This window comes from Idiotropiscis lumnitzeri, chromosome 14, assembly GCF_059441095.1.
Source record: "Idiotropiscis lumnitzeri isolate Australia: NSW breed Sydney's pygmy pipehorse chromosome 14, RoL_Ilum_1.0, whole genome shotgun sequence".
Classification (NCBI taxonomy): Eukaryota; Metazoa; Chordata; class Actinopteri; order Syngnathiformes; family Syngnathidae; genus Idiotropiscis; species Idiotropiscis lumnitzeri.
Genome location: NC_142404.1, coordinates 11,124,280 through 11,135,086, shown reverse-complemented (window position 1 = coordinate 11,135,086; position 10,807 = coordinate 11,124,280). Strand labels below are relative to the sequence as shown.

At 42.9% G+C, this 10,807-nt stretch overlaps 1 protein-coding gene across 1 annotated transcript; it reads right to left on the bottom strand.

Annotated features, from left to right (window-relative positions):
* Positions 1–149: 149 nt before the first annotated feature.
* On the bottom strand, positions 150–10,707 carry cog3 (component of oligomeric golgi complex 3). The gene is made up of 23 exons (XM_088315797.1): positions 10,489–10,707; positions 10,149–10,295; positions 10,003–10,064; positions 9,178–9,343; positions 8,967–9,041; positions 8,787–8,879; positions 8,500–8,625; positions 8,333–8,413; positions 8,215–8,258; positions 8,014–8,140; positions 7,715–7,806; positions 7,154–7,293; positions 6,747–6,907; positions 6,529–6,637; positions 6,328–6,455; positions 4,777–4,866; positions 4,016–4,136; positions 3,657–3,745; positions 3,418–3,552; positions 2,948–3,023; positions 2,696–2,823; positions 1,024–1,122; positions 150–880 (listed from the first exon to the last, which is right to left on the bottom strand). Exons 1-23 carry the CDS (start codon positions 10,657–10,659, stop codon positions 851–853), a joined length of 2,490 nt encoding a protein of 829 aa, XP_088171923.1. The 5' UTR covers positions 10,660–10,707; the 3' UTR covers positions 150–850.
* Positions 10,708–10,807: the final 100 nt, after the last annotated feature.

The following is a 10,807-nucleotide window of genomic DNA, read 5'->3' as shown; positions in this document are numbered from 1 at the left end:
CTGCACGGATTGCAGACTGTCAGGCCACAGAAGGTCACGGCGCAGGTGCAAAGATGATAACAGCGTGTTTGACAAGCAGACTCCCTAAAGGGCAGAGTCTCATTAGCGACATGACGTTTAACAGAATAATTCAAGTCACATTGGTCAAACCAGATCAAGAAAGTTTTAATCAGAAGGTTCATAAATAGTACAACTGTACACATCATTGTAACTCCATACATTATTTCCCATCAACTAGGATTAGTTTTAAACTAGGTATAAAAGAAAATCAAGTATAAAACATAATATTTGACCTTTTTACATCCTTGGAGCAGAAGATCTGTATATTACAATGATCACAAACCTGAGCATTTCGGTAGCACAGGCAAAACTGTTTTATTATACATTGGAAGCACTGTGCTAAAATATGCAAATGAAAGGTTTTGCAGCATTTTTTTTCTTGTTATCCTCCCAATGGCCATCAAGGGAATCGGAAGGCGAGCTGCCGTACTGGCCGTTAGCTAAATGACTGATCAACAGCCCTCAAGCTCCCCGATTCACATACCCAAAGAGTCCTCGTCTGAACACTCCAATATATTCATCCCGGTGGCCCCACACCATCGCCGTGCGCAAGTACGCTTTATCCTTTACCATTTGCTGTTAAGTGAGATGCGGCTCGGTTCTTTTACACCTCCGTGTTTTAAACAAAGTAAAAAAAGAAGAGATCTTGACTCGTGCCGCATGGCTCAGCACACTGCCGACTACATCTTTGGCTCGATGGGGCTGCATCAGCTCCGAGTGCGGCTCCGGTCGCCCCCTCACAGTCCCGCGGCTCAATGTGCGACATCACACAGCTGAAGACTTCTGATCATTACTTATTCACAGACAGCAGCAGGTTAATCTGGGAAAAGAAAGAAGACTTGTTTGTGTAGCCTATTTAAGGCGGCTGCGAGTCAACCTGCTCTCAGCACAAATGAGAGTTGCAGCTGCATTATTAAAAGCCTGTCCGGTGAGGGTTCGCTTTTGGTTTACAGTGGTGTGTACCTGCTCCATTGATGGACATGCGATGATTTGGAGGTCTTCCCCGCTGTATTCTTCTTGTAGCAAAGTGTGGAGCCTTTGGAATACCTGCTGGATATTATTCTGTACAGAAAAAAAAAAACATCACAAGAGCTGCAGTATTGATATAGACAAAAGCATTAAGATGTCCGGCTACCAAACTTATAAGAATTTCATGTACATGTACATGACTACTGAACAGATTTGACCACGTATTAGCCACTCATCCATTTTCCATGCTGCTTATGTTGATTAGAGTTGTGGATGCGCTGGACGCTATCCCAGCTGACTTTGTTGACTGGTTGTCAACCAATCGCAGGGGACATATAGAAAAACAATCATTCATACGCAAGTTTGACGCAGAAAGGCCCGGCGGAAGGACTGTGTCTAGTTGGGCGCCAGGAGGTAAAATTGTTCAAAACTCAAAGAGTTCTTGGATGGTTGTTAGGGATGTAACAATTCACGCCTCGATTCGAGTCAATTTTCAGTTCGCGATTTCAATTCAATTAGATTTTTTTTTTCTCAATTGGTGCCATGCTAGTCGTGGTATTGCTGGTGGTGCTGCAGTCATCCACAAATGCAATACAAATTGAAGTTTGACGCAAGCGTGTCAATGTTGAGTGCATTTTAACTGGAACCAAAATGTGCGTCGACAGTTTGTTGACAGCAGAAACATGCGAGAGCAGCAATAGTTAACATGGGGAAATCAATTCTTTTATTTTTTTTTTACATTGATGCATATTTAAAGAAGTTTAAATCGATTTGCGATGAATCTTTACATTCCTATTGGCTGTCGAACAATTACAAAACCTACTTCAACCTGCCTCGAGGTTTAATACAACTCTATATTAAAATGATATCCAACATAACATTATATTGTGTAAATGGTTGGTCAGTGTAGGTTTGAAGACGGTTATGACAGGCGTGGGCAAACTACAGCCCGGGGGCCACATGCGGCCCGTTAAACATTTTAATCCGGCCCGCCGAACTTGGAAAAAAAAAGCAAAAAAAAAAAAACCTTGTTAATGTTTTTTTTCTAAATACTGTGGTTTTTCAAAGACATATATATATTGTTGTAATGCTTTTGTTCACTTTCATTTAAAATTAAATATATATTTCTTTTCTCCGTTGAGGTAAGGATACCAAAACACTCCATCCATCTGCTCCTGGTCCGGCCCCTCTGTTTACATTTTAGAACCCATTGTGGCCCGCCAATCAGAAAGTTTGCCCACCCCTGTTTAAGAGCTACTTTATAATAATAATAATAATGATATTTGGTAAAATAGGAGAAAGAACGAGTGATAACAATGGTTCAAAATGGACAAGAAACGCATGCCAACCACACTGACCTTTAAACATAGTTACCTAGGCTACATCAGGTCATGTATAATTAGAAAAGAATATCTCGTCATTAATCACATTATGACACCGCCAGTGAACTATACACCTGAAGAGCAATGCTCCATCTTTGCCAAACTCATTAACGGCACCTTTCACTACAGTATTTACAGCAGATGCGACTAATGGGATTAACTCAAATATGCTAATGTTCCACCACAGACGAGTTCAAGCTGACTCTATATCCAAATATAACAGTCTTTTAAAGAGCTGATGATTAAAGTTAAAAAAGAAGCTCCAGCTGTTTTGAGGCACGCACCCGCACAGGCTTGAAAAGGATGAACTCCGTGTCTCTGTTGGCCAAGTACAAGGACATGCTCTGCAGTGTGCTCGGCAGCTTGTTCTTCATCACCCGGTAGGTTGCCATCACTAGATCGTTGATCTTTGCTGAAAAGAAGAGGGAAAATAAAATAAGGAAGAAAATACTGACAAAGCCTGGAGGGCGCTCTGTACATGTTGAGACGAGTCGCAGCGAGATGCCAGTGGCCTTTGCGCAAGCTCCCCAACCTACCGGGTTGAGCCCACGGCTGCGTAGACAGCGTGTACGCAGGGCCGCCCTGGATGGCCATGTTTTTCAGCTCTGCAACCTGTGTCCATAATAAACAATGGTTAGTGACAGCGTTGGAAATCAACAAAAGAACACAATTGTCTTCGCCGAGTCAAACGGATTAACTCCAAAACAGAGACCATTTTGTTAGCTTGACAATTTAACAATTGGTGTTGTTTGCAAAAAACAGAGGACAATGGAAATGAGTTGGGTGGGAGGCGGAGGGAAAAAAAAAAGGTGGGCCACAAACGACTTGAAGAGAATTGTGTTGAAAGAAGACAATAGAGGAACATCACAAGTACACATCCCAGCTGAAGGGAATATATTTGTCGAAAGGGAAAGGTGTCAGTCCAAATGGATTGCAATAAAGTTAAAAGCGGAGAGCTGAAGGTCAGGACGTGGCGTCTCCGCCTGAGGCCACGTCTGGCGGTTACCTTGGTGAGAAACAACTCAAGGTTCCCCGTGAAGATCTGAGTCTGTTGCTGAATGAACTGCTCGCAGCTGAACTTCAGGTGTCGGTCCACATCCTTCTTGGAGTCGATGTAGTGCTCCTTTATCTCGGGGGTTCCCTGCAGAGCAGAGAAAATGATGCTTTCAAGAGCGGGCTCCCTTGGCAGACAGTGAATGGCATGTTGAATTAAAGGAAGGACAAAAGGGGGAAATAAATGAAAACCTCCAACAGGAATTCAAGAATGGCGTTGTGACTGTTAAGCCGGAAGAATTTGGGAACAGCCTTCGGGTTCAGGATTTTGAAGGCAGCATCTTAACAAAGAGCAGAGATGAGAAAATCAGGGTGCAGCATTGGAGTGCCCTCTAGTGGCGCAAATCAAATATGACCTTGGATGAAGGTGGTGGGAGGGGCAAATGTGCCCAGAGAGGCAGCAGTTAGCGTACATTAAGGTGTTGGATGACACTGTAATTTTCAAATTAATTGTTGCCACCAGTGCATGTGATAGGCACAAGTTGCTTAATGAGCATGGGAATGTAATGACGGGCTTTATGGAGCTGAACACCAACGTTTAATTATCTTACCTCGCGTTTTCTTCAGGTCCAGCGAGATCTCCTTGATGGCAAAATCGGTGTGAAATGGAGCAATCTGTTCACGCATGATCAGCAGGTGCTTGATCAGGAAAAGCTGCCCGTCTATTTGTGTCTGCGGAAGATGAGAGACAAAAAGAGAGCACAGCCGTTAAAAATCCACACTGCCAAAGACACACAAAAAAAAAAAATAAGCATCGTCTTGACTTTCCAGGCAGTCGAGAACATGGAGAGCGCAAGCAGCCTCGGAGATAAGGAAATTCGGCTAATTAATAACTTCTGCATAACCGGAGTTGGAAAGGGGATACGATTCTGTGAGGAGGGGGGGGACAACATCTGAAGCCATTTATTGCTCAGCTCGTTATTAAAGATTGGGGGATGAAAAAGAGGCACGGGGAGGACACTCGTCATCCGAAATTGATGTAGCCGCAGTAATTCTAAATGGTAGGTTGAAACGGGCCAGTCAGCGTAGATATTAACAGCAAATTTGAAGGTGAGAGCGGCCCATAAATAAGAGGACGCTTCGCTGAACAGTCTGCAGAGCATAATAACGCCGTCATTACAATAAACTTTAAATGACATCCCAGCTGCTTTAGTTAAGTACCCCATTGCCGCAGGAAGTTCTAATGAAATAGAATTAGGGAGGGGACGGCATCCAAAACACAGGCGCCGTTTCCAGCTGCTTTTATAATAATACAAAAATGGGGTGGGGGGGGGAGTACAAAAGTTCTCTTGAGCGGGTGAGTGTGCCAAACCTTGTTCTTAAGGATGCTATCAGAGGCACTCAGCAGGGACTGGATGCAGGCAGATAAGGCTTCTTGAGATAAACCCTGGAAGACGGCTCTCTGGAAAGGCAATATAATGGGGATGGGAATTAGGAAGAAAAAAAACCCACAAAAGATGTGGGGATATCCTATCCACATATGCCCAATCCTCACGATTTCCCAGAGAGACCCTGGAGGCGGAAAGCAGTACAACTCCCAACATTTTGACTGTCTAATAGATCCTTCCGATTTCATATAAAAGAAACAAGAAAAGCACTTTTATCATGCATGTGGTTTGGTTCTCTCACTCCACTCTGGGCATATGACTCTAATGTAAATTGTGAATCAATGGGTGTACATGACACCTTACAGCAAACATGAACAGGAAACCGCAACGAGATTTAAACCCCAAACCAAATGTGAGGAAGATGTATTAAAGTTTATGGAGAAATTGACTCAATATTATATCACAATTTTTGAGGACATCTTTTATGAAACATTTTTGCAGTGAATCGGCTCAAGGCTTTAATATTGGAAAAGAAATTAACAAGAATTTTTAACGATCCGCGGAAACCATGGTCAAATATTGAATGCGTTTCCTTTTGTAGGAATTTCTGTTTACCCACCAAAAGCTTCTTTTACTAAAAAGATTTTCATGTGCACAAACAGTCCCAAACTACATTGCCCTCACACACACAGATGTGGAAGCCACACCCAAGCCCAACAGGCAATAAATATCGTCACTCAGTTAATTTTTGGACGATATGCAAATAGATTAATTTAGCACTAATTGCAATACACCCGTTTAATACAGCGTTCGAAAGCCAGCTGCAAAAAAAAATCATGCACAGCAGCGTCAATGTAGCGAGAAGTGGCATGGAGAACTTTACACATTTTTGAAATGCAAGTAACAAAAATTTTAAATGTACATGTATTTCATTGCAACAATATAATTTAGGATCTCATGAATGAACTAAGGCAGTCGTTCTCAAATTGAGGGGTCCTAGTACCACCATAGAGACCAACATCAAAATACAGCAGCATAGTAGGTCTATGTGTTTATAAAAATATTACGATTGCACATCACGGTAACATTACGCACCGTTTGAACATTAACACTGCATCTAAATTGCAGTAAAAGGTTCAATCCAACCGATCTGTACTTGAGCAGTGACTCTTTCAATTAGCACTAGAGTGACCAAGAGTATCACTCGTGGTACGAGCACCACATTTTTAGAATCAGTGATTTAAAGGTTGCCAGTCACAAGAAGGAGTCATGCCATCTCACCTAAGAGAAACTCCTTTCAAATCTGCATTTTCATGCATTTGGGCATCTCAGCACACGGTGAGAATTGGAATTTGGGATCTTGCTATTGCACTCTCGGTAAATCAAGCGAAACAGATCCGTCAAACCTCCACAGTGAACAAACAATTTAGCACCCAAGCATTGTTAGGTTAGAAGCGGAAGGATCTATTGCGATATCTGCCAAGCCTTCCAGGAAATCAAGATCGTTTCTTTTATTGTGTCAACAGGATACTCACATCTATACATCTGTACAACTTGGACAAGCAGACCAGCGTCCGTCTGACCGTAGGGTACCACATGCCATGCAAATCAGCGGGAGAAACAGAAGCCTGTAGACGGGACGCCTCCGGTTTTCCTGCAAGTCCTTATGTTAACGTGAAAGAAGGTTAGACGGTGACTGCAACGGCGAAAAGTATTTATAATGTATCAACACACACCGGCGTTACTGATTCTTCTACCGTCTGAATCCTCAAGCTGAACATCGGAAAAGACGGTTTCTTGGGATGTTTTCTTCATCTGCTCTTCTTTCAAACTTTGAGCGATTTTCTGGTGAGGAGGACACAAAGGAGTGACAAGACGCTAAATACTTTAGAAGCACGGAGGGTTACGAGCACAATTTACAACCGGAGAGTGACAGCTTTCTGTCTGGCCTCACCTCCATCATCTCCAGTTTTTCGGGATAGGCCAGATCCCCTGGGGCGGGCTTGTAGCCGGTGATGTCTGTCTGGATGTAAATGTGCGTCCTGTAGACGAGTCTCTCCTGCACATCCTCCAGCATCTGCTTGACCACGGCATCAAAGGCTCCCAGCTGGCCGGCTGTTTCACAACACATACACAGGTGCTTCTAAAATTTGAATATTGTGCAAAAACTCATCTATTTTAGTCAAGGGAGTTTAAATTGTTATCATTTTGATTATGATACCAAATACCCCAAAATTATATTTTGAGACATTAAAATATTACATAGGAAATAAAATGTTTAATATGTATATTAGGGAGAATTTGTGGAAATTTGCGGCAAGCATTCGAGGCCCTCTGAGGAGGACAGACGCTTCCACCCACCGTTGTGGTGAACGTGATCTTCCAGCATCTCGGTCTTGAGGATGCTACAGAGCTCGGACAGCGTCTCTAGGTGGATGACGTGGATGATGAGAGGGCGCAGAACGTCGTACAGAGACAAACACAGCTTCTCCAGCAGCTCGCTGTCAAACATTAAAACGGCCTTTTTGACAAAGTCTGACTTGACACTCTGAACCATTCAAATAAGACTTAAATAGTCAAAATGCATTTCAAACATGCCACCTTTTTTAACTTGCCAGTTCTGTGGTCAGCACAGCATTTTGTGTATTTTTCTATTGCGACACCACTCAAGGAAGTCTACTTTATGAATGACGCTTAATAACACGATAATCTAGTGCAGTAGTGGTTCAATCCTGGTAAAGAAATTATTTTTGTAGCACGTTAGTAGGGAAGTGCCAAATACCGATGCAAATTGTTCTCACGTGATACCGATTAGTGCAAAAATGGCACGATTAACCCCGGGTTCCGATCCGGTCATCTCTATTTCAAAGCGCAAGAAAGTTTATGAGGGGAAAATCTAGACAAAGAGGTGGCGCAACTCACTCTAATTTGTCTGTGGGCTTGGAGAAGAACTCATTGTAAAGCTGATGCTCATCCTGACACACATGAACCATGAAGGCACAGCCGCTGCGGACCTGCACAAAAACACAAAAGTTTGTTTGAAGCTCACAACAACATTTGTGATGGCACAAACGTCAACAGATTGAAGCCATTTATCATATGCGGCGAGACGGCGGGAAAAACGCTCGGGTCTAGACCTCGGTGCGTTCTCGTCTGAAGTGAAATGTCACGCGGCTGCTTTTACAAAGGGTAGCTGTGCTTTGAGCTCGGTCGCGCCTCACCAGGGCGCAGTGGTCTTTGCTGTTCTGCTGGGTCAGATCTGTGATGGTGGAAGTAATGCTGGGAGTGAGGAGCTGCTCTCTCTGGTCCAGGAAACACTGGTGGATTTCATCCAGCAGGTGATGGTATCTGCAGGGAGAAGCAGAGATTCAATTCAGATGGCATTTCGCGGAAATACACATTTCAATAAGGAGAACACTCACTCTGGAATCTTGGCCGCTCGCTCTTCTATCTGCTCTATCAGCGACTGGAAGAAAAATAAACGACAGTTCTGCCCAGTGCTAATATGCAATTTCATTAAAAAATAATAATAAAGCTTACTCGAACTTTGGGTGCGGCTGCTCTAAATCTAACATAGTAGAGTGTAAAGGCATTGTCGGCGTTAGCCAAATTCATTGGATCCTGGAAAACAAGCAGAAAATGGTTCCATTATATCATGAAAGATATTAATTATATCAGCAATATGGCAATTTATGGCTGTGTCTCACCCTTTTTGTTAAAGCGCTTGAGAGGTTCTGCATTGTGCTTACAATGTGGACCTTCATGAAGTGCATGGCTTTGGAGAGACATTGTTTAAACTTGGCCAGGTAAACAGGATAGTCTTTGAAATGAGGCTTTAACAAAAAACAAAAATAAAAGTCAACTTTATTACGAACACATGCATCAGTAGGGAGTATCACGTGTTTCCAGCAAACAAAACATGTTCTTAACCTAAATTATCTGAATCTTTTTTTAATTTTTTTTATAATGAGACAAGAACAACAAAGGCACTCACATGTGAAGATACGTAATCAATGCAGTCGTCTAATTTGGAGAGCATCGGTATAAAGCCTTCATTATTTACAGACAAGGTGGGCGAGTTCAGTTTCTGGAAACACAAAGAAAAAAATAATTGTGCGACTTTGCGGATACAAATTACGCCGAAATACAAATAGCAAAAGAAACAAAAGCCAACCGTGTTTATGTGCTCCAGCTCATTAAAATATGAGAGCTTCTGCTCTATGTTCTCCGCAAGGTCAACGAGTTCTGCCTTGAAGGAAGAAAGACAAAATATTTCAATCTCAAGTAGCCAGAGTAGTCAAACAATTGCAGAAAAGGAGAGGAATTTTAGTCACGTTTCCCCACATACAAACTTCAATTCAGCAACCAATTGTTAATTTGCTTACTTGTTCTTTTAAAAGTTGTTCACAAGCCTCGTGTAACGTGCCGGTCTTGTTGGACACAAACAGGTACTGTTTCTGCAGGGAATCAAGCTGCTCCAGAGCAGCACTGACATCTTTCAGGATGGCATCACATTGCTCCTGGTAGCAGTTGAGATCATCTCGCGTTCGCCTGCATTTCAAACAGAAATGTGAAAAACAATGGTTTGCCGGCGCAATGTTTTTGTTTGTTTTATGTCTTCGCCAATCTGTTTTTTTCTATTGTGCTTGTCCTCGTTAGGATGGTGGGGTGAGCTGAGGTCTCAGATGACATCATCAAAATGCTTTGGAATGAATGAGCCTCCGACAACTGTATTGCGCTTGACACTGATTGAGCAGTGGAACAACTGAGCCAATTCCCATTTTCTAAATGACAACACTTAGAAAATCAGACTTCACCTCATGCAAACACATCGACTAAGAAATGAGCGATGACCTTTAACTGTGGTGCCAATCCATCTGCATGTAAGTATAGGCAATTTATTGATAATCTTTGATAAAATATTGATAAATTTCACAATCTGAAGAAAACCACTCTTTCAATAAAAACAAGTAGCCGGAAGCAATCGCTGTCATGCAAATGACCAAAACACATTTGCCATAAAACTTTTTAGCACACTATACTCTCTGTAGCTCAACTGTTGACAACAAATCTAAGACAAACATCAAACCAGAATGAATCCTTTCATACTTGTTGAACTGAGGTCTCAAACCATAACAATGGACTTGCGACGTACCCTATAGTGTAAGCAAGCAGTGTGCATCGTATTACAGCATTAAATATTGACACACCTGTACTTTGCACTCTCGTCTAGATCCATGTTGGCTTGTAACTTGGCAAACCAGGCAAAAAACTGTAACACACATCAGCGTGGTGTGATGCTTACGTAGCACGTATGTAGTGACATGTAGTTCGTTTAAAATGGATATTAGGTTACCTGTTGTGCCGTTTCGATGCGGTCATTGTCCATTTGGAGCATCTGGAAGCCTTTGAGGAGGACGTCTTCTGTTGATTGAGGCACGGTAGCGGTGAAAGGAGACTGAAGGGAGCGAGATGAAAGGCTGCCCAGGTCCTCGATAGGTAACTACACAGCAGCACAGTCTTAGTAAACACTCATTCGGGATTTCTTTAAAAAGTTACAAAACAGTGGAGGGAAAAGACAACATCTCTGTGATTTAGTAATGTTAATACATTACTATTAAAGTGACTTTAGTGTGTCTGACAGACATGAGAAAGTCATTTAGCATCAATGCTAAATAGCTAGCTCCGGAGCTCACCTCAGAGGGGATAGCGAGCGTATCGGCGGCAGCTCGGATCTCCAGCACGGAGTCCATCTGCTTGCCCGTAAGAGGAGCCATGGCGTCCGGGCGCCGGTCCCACAGCGACAGCTTCTCCCGGGTCTCCTTATCTGTCAAGTCGAGCAGAGACTGCTGCTCAGTGTACGCCATCGTCACTCGGAGGAGGGGGGCGGCAGCTTAAACGTCAGCAAGCGACACGAATACCACTTCCTGTTCCGGGATGCTGGTAGGCGGGGTTTAGTGAAGGAATGGCGGGTGAGCCAATCATATGAGAGTTTAAGATTCGTCATCGGTTATG